Genomic DNA, 20,288 nt, shown 5'->3' with positions numbered 1-20,288 from the left:
CTCTCACTTCACCAGGCAAATTTATGTAGTTCCCAGCCAAAGCTACTATCAGTTGGAAAAGAAGATAAGTGATCCAAATTTGTCTCTTTATCCCACTGGCATTGTGACACTGAGGATAAAAGCCAACTTGCCATTCATAATGTATATTTAGCTTCTAAAATTTCTCAAGGCTTTTCATTATCTCCTTCCCAGTGTGTTTGGAGAGTTCACAGTCGATCAATCTCTGCGCCCTAATTCCTATCGTGTCTTCTTCTATACTTATCTGCAATGTTAGAATGACTTGCTGAGATAATAAATTTATAGCTTGTAAAGAGCTCTTCAAATGTCTTACCAGAGTAGAAAAATTATAATTGAATTTTCATTTTTCTGCTGTTCTGCATACCTGTAATAGTGTTCTGTCTTTATTTAAAAAAGAATTAAGAACACTGACAAGTGTGTGGAAGGTGAAAATATGTTAGAAAACATTTAGTTTCTACTAAATGTTCTACCAGCATTAAGGTTTCAAATTACAGAAAATTAGGACAATGCTACAAAATAAGGAAATACTGGGATCAGACCATATGTACTACCTCAAAACCCCATTTTATTTTTTGGTTTACGAGACAGGAATCTTTAATCCAGTGGCAGGTGTTCATTAGTTTTGATTGGATCTGCAGTGTGGTTTTCTTTACTGTTCAGAACAGCAAGTAACTGTTCACAAGAGAAAATTCTGGTTTCTCATGTGCATGAAGTGCCTGTCTTGCAGTGGGATCAGAATGAAAAAGGGATATGTCTGCAAAGAGCAGCCCCTGGAAAGAATTTGCTGCTTTCCTGGACCAAAAGGGAGTCCCAGTGTTTGTGCACTACTGAGCTCCTGCAGCCTGAGAAAGATCAGCAGTGGTTTGTAGTGTGAGTGTACCATGGGTTTCTTTCCCCCTTAGCATCTACTACAGCATCTACTTACTAAATATTAGCCAATCATTAGTTCTTGGATGGCAAGTAGAGATATCCTTGCATTTTTTATCTGTTTTGTTACCACAGAAGGCAATAGTGACAACAAGGATAACAAGAAACATTTTCACTATTTGAGGTTTTGTAAACAGAAAAAAAGAGAAAAAAAATCCTCTTGCAAAAGATCCTGCCCAAGGTGATCCTTCCACAAAAAAAAAACCAAAAAAACAAAAAAAACCAAAAAAAAACCAAAAAAAAACCAACAACAACAAAAAAAAAAAAAAAAAAAAAACCAAAAAAACCACATTAGCAACAGTACTTGTCAGAGTTTTATTCAATTGAAGATATGTTCTCAGATCTCAAAGTTTTTGGCAACTCATGTTTAGCAAGTAGTTCCAAATCTGCTGTAATATAGTTAAAATGAAGAATTTAATTAAAAATATTATCTAGCCTTCATTAGTTATGTCTCTTGGTTCAATAAGCACTTAATCATCTGAAAAATAAAAGTATATATTGAAAGGACACCTATACAACTAAAAGTCAATATATATATTCACATTGATTGAGCATGGAAAAATTGGCTTTCACCTGTCTGACCCTAATTAGGAACCCAAAGTTTCAACTCCTACAAAACTAGAAGAGAAAATGTCTTTCTTTACCACACTATGTCAGGCACTCATCAATGTAATGAATTTCAAAGTAATGTCATGACATTAAATTGAAGTGACAGAACACAGTGGAAAGAGCCATGGATGGAATAGTGGGTCAGTTTTACAGTGAGAACTTTGCTGCAGATCACAATGAAACCAATCTTTTCTAGATAACCATCTTTTCAGTTCCAGCTACTTCATTACACTAAATATGTGAATTATTTAAAAATATATTTCTGTCAATAAATTAGTCTGTAGACTTGCATGCATTCTGAAGACATTTTATTTGTGACATGGTCCAATTTTCTAACATGACTGTTAGCTGGTTTAGGTAATGATAGTTTTATTAATGATATCTTAAAGCAAAACTTCAAAAATATTTCAAAGCAGGCAAAAATCATCATAATCAATATCTTTTAGAAATAAGAAAATCCCTTAGCTGAGTGAAAATATGCAGATACTTAAATTTGACCAAATGATTTCCAATTTGTAAGATAATTATTTTTAGATCCCAAGAGGTATGAACTATACGGGAGAAAAAATCAACATATACAGTTAATTTATCATGTTTGTTATACTTTATAACAATTTGAAGGGAACTATCTTAAAATAAATATTTAATTCTGCCTTAGCTTTAAAGTGCATTACATTCTTGGGTTATTCTGTATGCAACAGAGAAATGAACCATAAACCTAGACAACTACATAAATTTTAAAATCAAATATATGCAATAAAACATTTATATGGACTCTTATTAAATGAAATCCTTTTCCTGAGGTTTTGCACAAACTGCTACAGAGCTTATATTCCATGCTTTCAATATATAAAATAGGAAAGAATGCTTTTTCCATTTTTGCTACTGGTCAAAATTTAACCCCTGGAGCTTTCAAGTCCAACAGATGCCATGAAATGAAATGTGGCACCTTTGCAGTCACAAGAAGTGACTTTTGTGGGCAGAGATCTATTTTATGTGCTGAGGCATGGCAGAGGAGAGGCACAGAAAAAGTATTTTAAATGAAACACTGCCAACTAAAACATTCAATAAATAATTAGTTAGAGAAGACATGCTTGTTGAAATCCATTAAAAGTACAAAACATGTCCATATTCACAGACCAATGGAATGGTCTGGGTTGGGAGGGACCTTAAAGATCATCCAACCCTCTGCTGTGGACAGGAACACCTTCCCCTAGACCAGGTTTCTCAGAGCTCCATCCAGCCTGGACTTGAACAGATTTTATTAAGCATAAAGTTTTAAGTACATTGTGTCAGGAACCATTACAAGGACAACCCTTTGCAAAGGATTAATACAAAATGAAAATTCTCTCCTGAAAGATGAATTGGTGGTGTACCTGGAAAGCCACACAGCTGACAATGGTAAGGTCTCTGCATGGATTTATTATAATCAAAATCTAGTTAAGAAAACAGAATCAAATCACATTGATCAAATTCAGTAAGTCAGTTTCTCCATGTTCTGTAAGACTGGAGTGTCAAGCATCATTGTTGAATTTGTCACTGACCAGGCTTCCAAAAAGCTGGGTGAATAATTTTGCACACATACAATGAAGTAATTACACTTTTAGGATCTTGACTAGGAATGGAAACTTTAGAAGCGCTATACAAAATTTTCTAAGGTTTATGTTTATTTTGCCACAAATAAAAAATTAAGAGAGATAGGAAGAATACATATTGCTTGCTTTATCATCAACAGTATAAAAACATGCACCAGAAACTTATGACTACAATGAGAGAGAAAACAGCAGCATTCAGCTGCAGGGACTGGCCTCCATTTTCACGTCTAGTAGCTTCACAGCATCTGTCTGTGTGCATAAGAATTGTTATAGAAAATCAAGAGTGTGAAAAAAAAATGCAAATTTTAGGAAAAAAAAAGTGGAAGAGTTGAGACAATATGAAAAAGAAAGTATCAAAAGGAAAAAAAAGTGACAGTGGGAAAGAAAAAAGAGAAAAAAATTAATATTTACATTGTGCCAAAGACAGTCACTTGAAAGACATTACTCTAACAGAAACATCAAATTATGATCAAAGCATAGATGGAATGGCAACTATTGAAGTACCCTGGGCAAATCTGTATAATATAGTACTAAAACTGTGCAAAAGGTCTTCCTCCATAGCAGCAATGTGGTCCTCCACAGCTTTCAAATTAACAAACTGTTTGGTCTAATTTTAAAACAATTTATTTAATTGCTTAACCTGAATCATGTTTCTTGCTTCCCCTCGAGATCATCCAGCCAAGCCAAATCTAAATACAATTTTGACTTTTATGTTGGATGTACCTGGAACTCACAAAACTGCTACTATCAGAAATAGTGACTATTGACTAAATCAAGGAGTATTGAAAGCAAGGAGAAACACCAGCCCATGGGCTCAAAGCAGAAACTAGAACTATGTCAATAATGATATTTAAAAAAGGTTCCAATCATACACAAGAAGAGACAAATTTATCTGTTTCTCCTTGCTAACGGCTTTTACTTGCTCCTGAATTATTGCAGGAGTCACAATGGGCCACTGTGAAAAATGGCTTCAATAATATGGACACAGGTCCAATTAAAATATGAATGGCTCATTCAATTAGCACATGCAGCTGCGTAATTAGATATGGACATTGATACTGGAGTGGGAACAAAGTTGTTTCTTAGATATTCAGATCTTTACAGTATGCTTGGTTACAATTACAAAGTTTGAATACAATTTTTTTCTATAAATATTTATATTGAAGGTTCACTTTTTGGCAAATAATAGTCATATTTAGGCAATATATAGTGGATTGACTAGATATTTTTTCCAGTGGCAGTAACACAATAATTATATTGGTAGTGATTAATATCAGTATTCAACTAAAATTTTGAAAAAATAATTCAAAAGAAATTAAAATGTTTAAAACCTTATGCAGTATTAACATAACCTTTGCTAAACCTTTACGTTAAAACTGATTTAAGAAATTTTAATAGAAACAGATGAAAACTAGAAAGTTAAATATACTCCTGTATGCATAATATTTAATCAATGCATAATCTTCTTATCACACAAATGTCCCTGTTCTTGCACAAACACATGCATGATAACTATCGTATGTAGATACCTATCAAGTACAATAGGCAGCAATATAAATAAACTAAGAACAATTATGGACATTATTCCATCCTCTCCTATATCTCTACTGAGGTGTTCAACATTAAACATCTATGGTGGTTCTCTTTTTCTTCATAGCATTCAAAAAGATAAGCAAATTAAAATCCATAGGATTAAAGAAAAAATTAAATTCCTCTTGAAGCAGAAATTCTGAGAATACAGAATAGCTCTTTGATTGCTGCTCCTCTGCTATTCAGTGGTAGCTAATGTCTATGATAGCTGTATCATAAGAATTAGATGATATTAAAAAGTAGTGTGTTTTTTCGCTGTTAACATCTTTGATGGTGAAAGCCTTATTGTGTCTCATTCTTATCAAGTAAGTTCTATCAAATTTAGTGAGGGACTTCTAACCCTTTTCATGTAATATCTTTAGTCTTTGCAGAAAATAGAGCAAACAGCTGGTTTTAGCCTAGAGCAAGAGCATGCCCTATCACTTTCAACAATGATCACCTGGATTTGATGAGAAACAGCTCTTATTCAAATATTCTAGTACTGGTTTGCAAAACAAAACCAAATAGGTTTTGTGGAGGCTGTTATCTTTCTGAAGCTTTAGATATTAATTAATTTGATTGGTGTGAGCCCCACCAACTTCTTTTCTCAAAGCAGGAGATCTCAAAGATACATTTCATCTCTCTAGTCTCTTTAGAAAATAACAAAACTATTCTTCTATCAATACTGGCTAAAGAATTTACTTTATACTTTTAGCTCAGGATTACGATCTGAAAAAAAGTCAGACAAAAGCCTTCATTTTCAAATCCTTATTTTGGAATTACAATAACCTTCAGTCTATGAGAAAATGAGTCAGGCAACTTCACAAGGATAATGCTGCAGCTCTTCCTTGCCTTAGGAATATGATCAGAGCTCCAGGGAGACTGACATCCCACAGGCTTTCTTTTTTGACTCCTGCATTTTGTTCTTCATTTTAGATTTAGCTAAAACCCTAACTAGTCAGATTTGTAGAGACAGACTGAGAAATCCTGTAATGCAAAAAGTCATACAAAAGAGATGTTAATTATCAACTTAAAGTTTCAGATCTGTGGAATAGAAATTTTACCTGTGAAAATCTTTCAAAGTTCTTCTGTATTTTTTTCTTTCTCTTTTGTGGTTTAAATTTACTGCAGATGTTCAGGTTGGTGTAGGATCAAGGGTCAGAAAATGTCAACAACTCTTTTCCAAATCATTCCAATTGTTTGAAGTGTGGGAGGGTTTAATACAATATTTTGCCTACTGTACTACTGAGAATTTTACTTCTATTCTCAGATATGACTTTATTAAGAAATTATATGAATGTTTTAATTTTGAAGTCTGCATTCTCTGACAAATTTAGTGAAACTGTCAGCTATATTCAAAAGTTACCAGAAGCCACAAACGGATGGATGTTTGTGCATGTACACACATACATAGAAAGGCAGTGTAGACACAAACCATAGGCTTAAAATCAGGCCAATCCTGGAAAATTCTAGTCTTTTTATAGGGATTTAAGCAGGCAATTTGCAAGCCACAAGTGATGACATTTGGTCCTGGTTCCAGCACCCACTGGCAGCCTTTCTAGCTTTTTTCTATGGAAAGAGAATACAAAAGAAAACTAAAAGTCCCCACAATTCTCCTAACTTTAATTTAATGATTATTTTTTCCTAGAATTGAGAACAGATACCAGGAGTCAAATGGGGGGGGGGGTCCATATGGGTTTCAATGCTACTCAACATCATGAATGATTTGGGTGATGAAGCACAGAGGACCCTCAGGTCAGAGAAATAGGCAGATGAACATCAGGATGCTCAACAAGAGGAAGTACAAACCTCTGTCTCTGAGAAAAAGCAATCCTGGTTATCAGTTCACAGCTAAGGGCCACCCAGCTGGAAAGCAGCTTTACAGAAAAGGCCCTGGAGGTTCTGTTGGACATCAAGTTTAACAAGAGGCAGCAATGTGCTCTCAAGGCAAGAAAGGTTAATGGAAATAACAGCAGAGATCTTGGCCATGCAATCCTGCTCTCATGTTATACACTGACCTTTAGGCTTGGTTGCAATCACATAAATTCTGATTTCAAACAGATATGAAATGATTTAAAATATAGGAAAGTGTTTCGAGGGACACAAGTGCTGCTCAGTTTGGAAGTTTGCCCTTAGGAACGCTCAGTCAACAAATGTGTCACAGTTTTGTGGTAGAGAATAAAAGATGAGTGATTTTTTGGCTTCTCTTAGTGGAGGCATGGTCAGGGGAGAGTTAACCCTTCAGAGAAAGGGGGACCCACACAGCTCTGGGGTGGAAGGGGTGTGAGAGACAGGGAGCAGAAAGGGAATATGCTTTTTGATTGAAGAGGTGACAGGAAAAAAAAACTGCCCCAGCCAGACAGATGGGATCATACAGCACTTATTTCTGTCCCTGAAAGGCACCTACTTGCTTGACTGAGAGTAAAATTTAAGGAAAATACTTGCCCTGAAGTAAAACTGTGAGAAACACAAAAACTGGTTTCTCTTTTGCTCTAATTAGTAACATTGAGTTTCTGGATGAAAAAGCTTACCTAGCTCCTATTCTAACAAAATGCTGTCCATATAGGTCAAAAGCTCTATTTAGTAATACATCATAAAATTTATATACATAAATGTAAACCCAAATATATACACACATACTTGAAGGAAGGATAAGAGCTACTCTTTTTTTTTTTTTTTTTATTCACATCACGGCAGCTGTAGTTCCCATTGTATTTTTGTAAAACTACTGATAAAAATCATGGTTGACATTGTGATTATCATCTCTGCTATTGGTGGTGATGAGAGAAAATACTATATATTATTGTCCCTCTTTTGCCACCCACTATATGATTTAAAGTGTGGTGATAGACATGCGCAGAAAAAAAAATAATGAGATGTTCAAGGGATTAAAGCATTTTCAGGATGGAAATAAAATTTTACTCTCACAGTTCATGCAGTATTGGAAACAAACAAAAATAAAAAAGCCACCCTCTAATATCCAATATAACAAAGTAAGAAAAATGGATCTAAGAGGCTTTTGTTATCCCCAAACGTTTTGTTGTTATTTTTTTTTTTTTTCATTTTCCCACTATTGCACCAAGTTATTAACTTCTAGTAAAAAAGAAAAAAAAATGTGATAAAACACAACTTGCAACCATTTTTAATATATCTACTGCCCTTTCAAAATAACAGCACTGAGTGCATAAGAGCCTTTGGAAAAAGGCATCTTCATAAATCTGCTGGTAATTCCTGAAAATATATCTAATACCTGCAGAAAGGATCTTTACAGCACCTTCCATTCCATCTTCTTTTGAGGTTTAGTATAAACCTTTACATGTATTTTTAGGTTGCAACTGTAATGGTTCAGAATGACAACAGATTTGGATACTTTTGTGCCAGCTGAGGGGTACAAAGACAGAATCTCTGTCTCCTTTCTCACTGTAGAGAAAAAGAGCCCATGCATATTGGCTGTAGGGTCAGCTCTGGGACCTCATGGGGGCTGTTCCCAGGGGTTTTTAGGGCTGCAGAAGCCATGGATATCCTAACATGGATAAAGAACTAAAGCACACAGTTCCTTGGAGAATCCCACAGGACTAGAAGATTAACAGTATAGATAAGCCAGAGGAAAATTTTACAAAACGGCACAAATCAGCACAAAAAGTGTGATAAATACCTCACTCAGAGGCAAACACATGGAGGTTAACACTGTACCTGCCTGCAGATGTTGCTAACTGACATCCCTTGTGAGATTTTGGAACACATAAAATACTGTGTTTAAGACTGTGTCACCCTTTCTCCAATCTAAAATATATGTTCATATGCCTAAGTGAAATGTGAAATACACATAGTGACCACAAAAAATAGCTCAGAAAAGTAGTAAGGCAAATGTTGTATATATAGATATATAGATATAATATTCACTAATATATGTATATGTGTATGTGTATGTGTATACATACATGAATAAAATTATGCTCGTAATTATTTAAAGCAAAATGTTTTAAGAAGGTTTGCTGAGAATTTCACAAAGTCAGTGAAAGTTTCTGCCAATAAATCCTTTAGAAAACCAGGAAACTTTCCTGGATTTAAAGGATTACAAATTGTGAGGAAATTTTAGAGACTCGGTGAATGCATACTGTGTTACAGGCCTAGAAAGACACAATATGAAATAAAGTAGATCTACATTTGGAGGCTGCTGAGGCCAGCCATGTGAAAATTTAAAGTAATACCTGTCTCATTTATGCACCTCCCTGCTGCCAGACAGCAATTTGCAGCCCCAAGCTCCTTCCCAGCCCTAGGACTATTACGAGAAGATCATCATGTTGCATTATCATGGAATTTGACTTGCAGCCAGGAGCTGGTGCCTGCACACTTCCCTAGGAAGCAGAGGCTGTGGATCCAGTGCCCACAGGAGCTGTATATTCACATAAGTAGAGTTTTGGCTTCCAGTTCCTGCCTTCAGGGATTATTACTTCTGCCTGATATTCAATGGCTTTTGAAAGCACAAACAAGCTCCTTCTGCAGAATTTAGAAGCAAAGTTTCATTTCTTGTGACAACTCTTATTTCCCTACTAAGCACCCACTGAAGGACAACCAAAAAATCCTGGCTTCCATCTCCCTTCAGGTCTCTGATTCATTGCATCAGCTTGCACACCCTTCACCAGGGTATTATGTTAGGTAGGGGATATCAAAATTCTCTCTGAATAAATAATATTAATGAGATTGCATACGTAGGGTCTACAGATTTATTTCTGTTTAAATTTAGAGCCAGACATAAAGATTCAGTTCAGCTGAAGTGCCACAGATTTGGGGAAATACAGATGAAAACCTTCAGGAGCTTAGAGGCTTTTCTAATAAATACATCAATAATATGAAAGGAAACTTAGGCTACTGAATCTATTAAAAGAGCACAGGACAAATTATGCAGATTTCATTCAAAAGTTTACCCAGTTTCATTCTTGTTGCCTATGTCCTTTTTAAAACTAATCTGTAGACTCTTAGGTGATATTAATATCAAATAATTAAGATTATAAATAAATATTAATAATTAATATTGACATCAATATCGGAGCCTCAAAAAAACCAGTGCATCATCAGAGTTAACTGACATCTGAAAGAATATTTCTGCTCAAATGTAAGCATTTTATACACAAAATCTATTAAATTTTAATAGAATGCATTCATATTTTTCAGCTTTATGCATATATATGTAGATAATATAATAATGTGATTATAGTATTATGCCATTTCAAAACAAGATAATCATGCTGACTCATGAATATGAACATTAATGTTCCACTGATTCTAAATTTCTTTTTGACACAGTTTTAAAAATTGCCTACAGAATGCTCTTATGATGGGAATTTCACACTCTTTTTCAGGCTTTGAAAAAACAGTTGTCAAGGAAACTAATTAGTTCCACAGTCATAATTGCAGTAATGATTCATATAAAGAAGACTTGAAGTTAAATAGTGTAACAGACTTCTAACAAGTACTTAGAGGTTATGGGAGAGCACTGAAAGGAAAAAGCCCCTAAGCACCTATAAAACTGTTTTTAGAGAGAAATGTTCTATCTTCCTTCTGAAATTGAATTAACTAAGCTACCTTTTTTTTTTTTTTTTTAATGTCAAGAGACCACCTATATTATCACTTACAGAGGAGAAATAAGTTTCTCTGCTACAGCAGATGTGGCAATAGAACAGAGTAGTTTACATAATTATAAAAGGCTAAGTTAGAATACATTGCAAAAGAAGTAATATTTTAGTTTCAAATATGCAAAATTGAAAAATGGTTCATCCCTTTCCAAAGTAAGTTTTCATGTATTTTTCTACTTGACAGATATTTTTATTTCCTTGGGACAATAAGTTTTCCTACATCTATTTTTCTCTCTCTTCTTTTTCAATCATGGGAAATTTTATTTCTGAATGATGGCAATCACAAGGCCTTGGCTTTTTATAAACAAGTACACAGAACCTATTGAGACCCTGAATTTCAATCAAGATGCAAATCAATTTTACTTCAATTCAAGTGCATAGAACAAATATTTGTACTAGAACTGGATCTGAGTCTATGAATGAATTACAACTGTGTTTTCTTTTCAATAAATTAAAGGCAAGGATGTTTCCAATATAAAAAAAAAAAAAAAGAACCTGCTATGGAATATTAAAAAATCTATTAGAGATATTGAAAAAACTTTCCTGAAAATATATTTGAAGGAAACTCACAATAGACAAGAAAAAAAATAGCCAATTATTTCAAAATTTTCTGAGGCACGTTGGTATATGACTCATTCCAGCTCAATGGCATTGTATCAATGCTAGTCAGGTGTTCAGATTGAACAAAAATATGGCAAAATATGGTTTCCATTTTAATATATTCACCATTACATTTATTTGGCAAGTTTTTTGTTGATTCTAATATACTAAGAGTTTGAAAAGAAATAAAGAAAATACTATGTTTGAGGTTTAGAACCTTATTTTTCAAGGGGTAATGATGATAGTGATCTAATTTGGAAATAATTATTTAAGGTGTAGCTCATAATTTTAATTAAAAGTTTGAAATCTCTTCCTCATAACATTTTTAAGAGAAATAAAATTTCCCATAATACTTCAGAAAATACCTTCTTTTATGCTTATTTTTAACTAAATGACTTTTCATTGCTGCATCAAAATAAAGCCTTATACTGGGAAGCATTAAAACACATACACTCACTCTTAACTAAAATGCAGTTTTTCTTAAATGGAATTTCAAACCTTCCTATTTACACACTTCAAAATGTGAACAAATTTCTCTAGATTTCAAATTTTGTAAATCACTTTCATAGAAGACTGGTTTGTTCACTGTGTTAGGGTGAATCATTCAGACAGTATCTATACAACACTATTGGAAATCTTAACCTCATCAGACACTAAAATAAATGATTTTATTACATGTATAGCTCAAAGCATATGTAGAGATGGTACTGAAATGAAGAATTCTAGTAAATAACTGGCTTAACCAGACAATAAGCAATACAAGGCAATTTGAAAAGCAGGTATATCTTAAATACTGTATTTCATGATAAGTCCAATCAACAGTTGAAGAATCAATGTTTATTCTATATAAAAAATTACTTCTTTTCTAAGAGAAAAGTGGGAGACAGGGTCCCATTTAAGGGTCCTGAATCAAATTTTTGCTGCTAATAAAGTCTGGGGTCTCAAGTTTTTCCAGTAAAAGACTTCAATTACATTATGCTCAACTACATACACTATACTCTGATTTGGAAATAATTCATAGGGAGAAAACACAGTGAAATTAACTTACCTGTAATAATGTTGGGCTTTGGTGGCATGCTGAATTCATACAATGTTGGTTCAGAATAACCCAGTCTGTTGGCAGCTGTAATTTGTACTTCGTAACCCATGGTCCATTGAAGATGCTCTAAGATGATGTGGTCTCTACTACCCTGTACTTTTTTCTCTAGCCATTGGTCTTCCTTATCTTTCTGTAAAGACCAAAATATTTCTTTCAATTCCCACAAACTCTTGTATTATTTGTCTAAAGTCTGTATCTACACGACACACAAAAATGTGGAGTTGCCTTTACAGAGGTTATGAACACTGAAATAATGTAATTTTGGAGTTCTGAGTAATTAGGGTTTTTGCAATTTTGACTACTCCTTATCATGTTTTGACAATGTGGATTTAGAGAATTTTGTGGTCAAACCTTTTAAAAATTGTGGCTTCAATTTATTCTTTGTTCAAACACTGATTTTTATTTTATAGAACAGCAGGCTAATCATTTATATAATAAATTATTAAAAAAATAAGAAGTTTATTTTATACAGACATTTCAATTACATTTTGATCAATATTCATACAAAGAAACTTGTCATTAAACCCAGTCGTGAATTTTTCAGGAGTCTAGATCTGCTTATATCCTACATAAGCTATTTAATGAATATATACACTAATTGTAGCAACATGGGAACATTTCACAAAACAGCTGTATGCAAAAATATAAACATCATTGAAGTACTGTGTCTACACCTGCAAATCTTTAGGATGGTATTCTAGACAAAAAAGGATTCTCATAATTTCTCATAGTTCAGGTAATTAAGACATCTATACAAAGGGAACAAATGAGGACTTACATTGCAAACTTAATTCTGGCATTTCATAAATCTGGAGTTCTTACCTTTGAAATTGCTACTTTGAGTGCTTAATACATTATTTTTTTTTTTTAATAAGTAGAAATTACACAATTACTAATAGAAGGATAAAATAATAAACATTATCAACCAAAAAGTTATCTTGTCAACCAAAAAAGTCATCTTGTTCAAGCGACAACCAATAACAGTCAGTAAGAATCCACACATTCCTACTCTTATGAAACACTGAGGTTCAATAACATGGCTAAAATATCTCTTGACAGACAAATCCAGCCCATCCAACCCCAATCAGTGGGTGTAATTTAATGGGAAAATTTAATGCCAAACAAGCTTATAGTACCTGCAAGTATAACTTTTTAGCTGCACACCTTTATTTAGGCTCTTTGCTGAAGCATCTTGCTCTTCACTGACACAGGTTACAGAGAAAATAGCAACTAATTTAGAGAGTTCAGGGACCAGTCATGTTCCTTATGACTAACTATTTTCTGTCCCCAGCCTTCAGAAAATAAAGGACACACTAAATTCCCTTGTGGGTAATGCTGCAATAATTTATTTGTTAGCAGTTCTGAGGTTGGCAATTTTTCCATACTGACTTCACCTTTTCATAAACTTTTTTGCTTTTTCTGAATTAGCATTGTGACTGTTGCATTATAATTCTGAGAATAATCAAAATTCAACAAAACCTGTTTTCAGGAATATTTTCATCCAAGTGAAAGTTCCTACTTTGTGTAGTGATAGACTAATAAAAAAAAGTTAGAAGGTTCATTACAAATCATGAAAAAAAAAATTACACACTGGACCAAAAATGATTTATTCACCATACAGTGCAAAGGGTATTTTCTGTAACTATATTTTTCAATATCCTGATGGATACTTTCCATTGCAATCACTTGACTTGACCCTGAGTGAATCCACTCACATTGTCACTATACTAAACTCCTTTTACAAAGTATATTTTTACACAGTGCTGCTGAAGTAGAAGGAGTTAATAGTGATTGTAATATGCATATGAAAATACTCCTTAGTGATATTAGGAATAGCAGTGTTACATAGGACTGTATTTTAATGGCTGTTTAAATTTGTGAGGTATGGGAGGAGTTAGAAAAAATACAGCTGGATTCTTAAGAATATCAACATAAATCAGAAGTTCCCAACATGATTTCAGTACTGGGCACAGATGCCATGTGAATGTACTGGGGAATTCCAAAGGGTTTCAGAAGCACAGAAAGACAAAAAAATATACTGAATTGGAAACTAAAGGTTTAATACAGCTCCTGCAGAAAAATAAATTATTGTAAACAGAGATATGAATATATTTTTTAAACAAATTATAAAAATCTATGTGATTAATAGAATGAGGCTGCACTTCTGTACACAGAACAACTGAAAAGGCAGATGTTCCATAATTTGGTAAGGTGAAAAATAATGAATGAGCTGAAATGCAACAGGATATATGCATATGCTATTCCATACCATAATTTAGTTGAAACTAAAACCAAATGGGTGAATTGAGATAAATGAAACAAAGTCCAAGCCCTGAGTGCAAAGACCGAAAATTTTTTTGAAAAGTGACAAACACAAATCAGGAGGAAGAAGAATAAAGTTTCAGGGAAAAAAAGGTGTGTTTTTAAGACAAACAGTTGAATTCTTCCAGAGTACTGCATGCTTATGGCTTCTTAAAGGAAGGAATATAAAAAATTAAAAAGAAAGAAAAAAAAACAACTTCTATGTCCTTCATTATATGTGTTATTTCAGCTATATCTCATTTTCAAGTACTTTTCCCTAAGCAGAGCTCAGTTATGTGTCCACATTTGATTTATTGTAAGTGTAGAAATGGAAAAAGAGGGATGAGAACACAAATCATGGGTCTGCCAGGTAAATCTTCTCACAAATCTCCCTGTTTAATATAGAACCCTTCAAATACTAGCTTAAGGAGCAGAAGAGAGATCACTTTGTACCTTATTAGGTTGTTCTGTTATTTATACTTAAAATTTATAGAAAGCTCTACATATGCACAGAGTTCTACAACAAAAGGAATGAAACTTCTAAATTACAAACAGTAGTCTAGTTTGGGGGGTGAATTAATATAAATGGCTTCAATAATCATTCAAGCAACAAATGCATATTTACAGAAACTGTGATGGGATCTGCAACCTCAGAGATTAAACTGTTCCATTATTTACATCTTATTTTGTTTCCTGTTATGCAGAAATACTACTTTACAAAAGGCCACAGATAATCTAGCAGGTCACTGGCAGTTACAGGGATTTTACTGCCCATTTCCATTACTCTTCAGCCTTATTTTAACACAAAACAAAATCAACAGCAAAATCCTCATATTATTATTTCTTAAATGTGCATATATTGGGTTTATATAATTTTTGCTTCATATTTTTTTCATAATATAAGCATCAGACATTTTCTGAAATAAAATCAGGCATTATTCTTAAATAAAAATAAATTATTAGAGAAGAGTCTGAGCTAAATTTTTAAGACAGCTGTAACCTAACTACCTAAATACCCTGAAAAAAACAAAACCAAAACCACTACCACTCCCCTAAAACAAACCAATCCACAAAAACAAAGCAGTGTAAAACTCCAGTCTACCATGAATTAACTGCTGCTCAAAACTGAGGGCACACATGACAACAGTGGAAGTAAAGCCAATCCACTGTTTAGGCAACAGTTCACCAGTCTGGAAATAACATTTCTCTCTTTAATGGTCATTCTACACTGTATCCAAAATCACATTTGAAAAAGTGATTAACCTCCTTCAACTCTTCCATTATTCTCCATCCTCTCTAAATCTTTGAGTTGAAAACTCAGCTCAGACAGACTAATTATGGTGATCCCTGTGATGAAAAAATGGACAGGAGACACCACACTGTCTTGAAAGGTGGTAGGAAAAAAACATCAAGAAATCCTCACAGAAGAAAATCTGATCATTTAAAACAGTGACTTCACAAGAATTAATTACACTGGGTTATGGATTTCTAGGTCTGGTTAATAGAGGTAATGAAGTTCAGAGGCAAATAGTGAACTAAGGACAAAACAGCTGGTAATGTGCGTGGTGCTAAAATGCACAAAAAATTGGAGGATCTGGTAGGTAGACTGGAACCTAGAGATGCAAAAACATTCACCTGTTTCTTGGTAGGTATCTCAGAGTGGGAGCAAATGACAAATTATCTCTTTTAAATACTTTATATCTATAAAGTTTGTTATAGAACCACCATAAAGAAACAAAATTAAAATGTTTTACAATCAGAAAAGTGTGAATGTTTTTCAGAGTGAAGCACATAAACCATCAAACTTATCTGCCAAAAATTATAGTAACTCTGTCATAGGTCAAAAACAGGTGAACAACTTTTAGGCCTGTAAAAAACAGTCACTTTAGTAAATTTTTCTTTCTTCCATCAGAAAGTTAATAATAATAAAAGAGAGCTATTTTTATTATTCTGTTTTAATTCCAAATATTTGCTAAAATTTTCCCAGCCAGGGAAAAACAAAAACAACTTTCTCCCCTCACCACTCTTTTTTTTTTTTTTTTTCTTTTCCTTTTTTTTTCCCTAGCTTACTATTGGCATTCTGTGACCTAGCAGTGCTACGATACCTATTCAGAACTTTCTTGTTAAGCATAATGAAGTAAGTTTAAGCAGTGTCAACACTTCCAAAGGCTGCTTTGTAGCCTGCCTTTCTCTGCCTGTCTGTGCCCTGAGCTGCTGTGACAGACACTGCCCTGTATCCCAACTACTCCCTCCTCCTCAACTTTCCCCTCTCAGTTGTCATTTATTACTCTGGTACCTGGTAAATGCACCATCAGATAACAAATTCAGTACACATTTCCATAATTTACCTGGATAAGGCTTCACATGTGTTGTGAAACACCCACACATCATTGTGTGTCCCAACCAACTTTGGAAGCACCATAAGCAGAAGAACCAAAGGGAGGCTTGAGTTGGCCCCGATGAAAAAACTGTTAAAGAATCCCTATGAGAAGTGTGGTCATCTCTGACATCAGACAGGATGTTTCCCTAGAGAATTCCCCTCACTGCTCTTTCCAGGTGGTTACTGGGAATCAATTTTTCCTTGTTTTACTTCTCCCTTCCTGTTCTTCCCTACAGTAACTTTGAGGGCAATGTGTGCCATCAGCCTCAGACTCCATCAATGAACCTTTGTCATGCTTTCTCAACTTTCTTAGAGCAACATCATGAAAAAATTGAGGCTGCTAATCATAAAAATTGTGCAGTACCTAATACTCTGGAATGCAGAAGAAAATGTCAAGCTGCTTATTATCTGATTGTAGTCAATAATTCCTGCCCATAATATGAAGAAATTGATGCTAGGAAAGGAATATTCAACATAATGAAATACACAATTTCCAGGAAAAAAAAAAACTTACCAATTGTCCTTAGCCAGGCTGTAATATTGTTTAATATCTTACTGTAATATTGTTTAATATCTTAAAGGTTGTCCTTCCCCCAGTTTAAAAAAATAAATATGTATAAAACTCGCACATGGGTGAATTAACCTTTTGAAGAAAAAGCCATTGATGTATGGGGTGTATCAAATATGCTCTTCAAACATGCATTGGTTCAGGTGCTAATAATGAGGCTGACAAGAGCTACAGGAGAGCTAATTAAACACTACCAATGTGGAAGATAGAAGAGAAGCAGTCAACAGATAATTATGGACTTTAAATAGCATTCATTCTTTCTGATTAAAACACACACACAAAAAATAATTATTCTGCTTCTTTTGTTGTAGAAAGGCCTTTAATTTAGTCAAAATGCTTTTTCAATTGGAAGATCAAGGAGCTAAGGATTTGAGGTCCAAGGAAAAACTATCTTCATCAGTAACCTTTTAAGTTTCCACTTACTGCTTAAACTGAATATTTACTTTCCAACAGCACAAAGGAATAGTCACCTTTTATACTATAATGCTGTACTTTAGTTAAAGCACAGGATCAAAATCAGGTTTCCAAAAAACTTTTGGGATAGAAGCAAAAGAATTTAATGTTATTTTAATCATAAAACAGGCTAAATTCCATGCTACATGAATGTATTATATCTGAACAGTTTATTTTGTACTCAGTGGTAAATAATTAAAAGCATTATAATCTAACTGGGAAATTCAAATCTGCAAAACTCCATTTTTATCTTGTATTGCATATTTTACTACCCTTGTCTTCTTGCAATTACTTTTATGTTAACTGTATTCACTGGATGGAAAGTAATTTAAGAAAGTCAACTAAGATTTAGAGATCAGTGATAGCAGAATAACTTCTGGTCATTCCCTCAGACTACTCTTAAGAGTGCTACCAAATATTTTTCAATTAATTTGGAGCTACTAATGTTCTTTGGTTATATTTAGCATAGGAGAATAATTTTACATTCTAATTTTAGTACTCAGACAATCCCTAGACTATAATCAAAAAGTTACATGACAGCAAACATCAGGAAAGGTGACAAAAGCCCATTACAAGCCTATTACAACTGTCTTTTCCTTTTTGGTAATATTCCAACAGGTTCTATAGTTAATTTCTCAAAATTTGCTTATTTTCTGTGAATAAATATAGTCCTCACTACCTTGCATTTAATATGTCTAGATATCCAGTGTTACATTCCCAATTTTGTAGGCTCTTAATCGACATGAAATTCTGCTGTAACGTACCAGTGAAATTGGTCTACTCAGATAAAAGCACTACACAAGGAAATTTTTCAAAAGTGCACATTTTGGAATGTGCATCACTTTTGCCAGCTCTGCACCTAATTCTTCAATCCAATAATTTCCAAACATAGTACATCAGGAAATGTATTTCAGCTACATTAATAATAATAATTAAAAAAAAAAAACCTGCCACAATTTTTAAAATAGATTATATACTGCAGAAAAGCCTGTTTTCTAAACTTGTCAGATTTGATGAGAGAACCTAAATAGACCTGTCTAGATGACAAAATGCTAAAAAACTCTGCCCAATGGCTGTCTAAGAACAGATATGTGCCCCAAAACTCATGAAATTCCCAACAATGTGCCAATTATTTGGCTTTTGTAATACAAGACTTGGAATTCAGGCACATAGAACATGTGAAATGTGATCAGCTAATTAATGTAATTTCCAATTAATATAGAGCACTGCAATATAGTTTTCTATCAATGCAGATGCATTCATAATAGAGTAGAAATTGGCTGTTCAAACAACCTTTAAGTGTGTAATTTTAATGTTTGTTAATTTACTGTGTTTTTAAAAGCAGAACATGAACATCCCACTTCTACTACAAATTTCAAATAACATTAACAATTTTCTCTGTACTAAAAGCAGATATTAACAAGCATAATTCACTTATTTTGAGCAACTAAAATACTTACACTTCTGTACTTGACAATATATTCCAGTATGGGGGCACCTCCATCATCTTGTTTAGTTATGCTAAGTTTAAAACTCTTGCCACTCTCTGGTTGTCCATGAATTGAAGGGGGGCTTGGCTCCCCTAAATAAGAAAACAAACAGTACACAATAACAATAATAATAACAATAACAATAACAATAGTAATAGTAATAGTAAAAGTAATAGCAATAGCAATAGCAATAGTAATAGTAATAGTAATAGCAATAGTAATAGTAATAGTAATAATAGTTCAGCAGTGAGATAAATCTTAGATTACAGTCAGGAACCTGTTCATAATAATATTAACCAAAATCTTAAAATCAGTATGATCATTCCCAGCATTACAAGACAGCTTTTATAAGAATGTTAAATACTGTGCTTGAAATATGCTTTAAAGTAGATACCTTATACATGGAAACAAAATTATGTGAAGCATGAAAAAAATATTCGTTTCTTTGAGAAATGACTTCCAAAATTTTAAAATAGAATTTCCTTCCAAAACCATTCAGTCATCATTTTAGCAAGGCTGGTAGCCTGCTACTCACACAAGTTTAAAATATACTTTCTTACAGGTAAGCATCCATAATTTAAGCATAACTTTTAATCCTATGTGAGATTTCTAAGTTGCAATACAGTTTTTAAAATTTACAGTAATTTAATCTCTAATAAATGCACCAAGTCGAATCTAAGAACAACTTCTTAGAGAAGCCAATATCAAGAGTAAATGTGAAGAATAATATTTTTAAAACTATAACCAAATGTCTTAGCTGTAATGAGAAGATAAAGGTAGCCTTAAACATGCAATCAAAAGATTAACAGCCACTTTAAGACCCTTCTATAGTAAAAAAATAACAGATTATCTTTTCTATATGCAATGCCTATTAGATTTTTTTAAAGAGATCCTAAATGAACATATACTGAAGTGTCTTATTTTCAAAATAACTGCAAATGGGCATTTACCCAGAGAGATACTGTTCCTTTAGAGATAATTGTATTATTTGTGTTTAGCATTTATTAAAGTAAATTTAGATCATAACATAAATCTTACCTAGT

General features: G+C 33.4%; 1 protein-coding gene across 2 annotated transcripts in view; it reads right to left on the bottom strand.

Moving 5' to 3' along the window:
- Positions 1-20,288, bottom strand: part of NCAM2 (neural cell adhesion molecule 2) — a 249,976-nt gene that overhangs the window by 17,640 nt on the left and 212,048 nt on the right. The window contains exons 14-16 of one of the 2 annotated variants that reach the window (XM_079305098.1): positions 19,216-19,337; positions 12,003-12,183; positions 3,146-3,398 (exon numbers count right to left, since the gene is read on the bottom strand). In XM_079305098.1, coding sequence (XP_079161224.1) covers positions 3,283-3,398; positions 12,003-12,183; positions 19,216-19,337 — 419 coding nt within the window. In that variant the 3' untranslated portion in view covers positions 3,146-3,282. Of the gene's footprint in view, positions 1-3,145; positions 3,399-12,002; positions 12,184-19,215; positions 19,338-20,288 lie in introns of those variants that run through there. The other variant, XM_079305097.1, reaches the window with a different exon arrangement.

This window comes from Erithacus rubecula (genome assembly GCF_903797595.1).
Source record: "Erithacus rubecula genome assembly, chromosome: 1".
Taxonomy (NCBI): domain Eukaryota; kingdom Metazoa; phylum Chordata; class Aves; order Passeriformes; family Muscicapidae; genus Erithacus; species Erithacus rubecula.
Note: the sequence above shows the minus strand (reverse complement) of the source record. Positions and strands in the feature narration are given on the sequence as shown.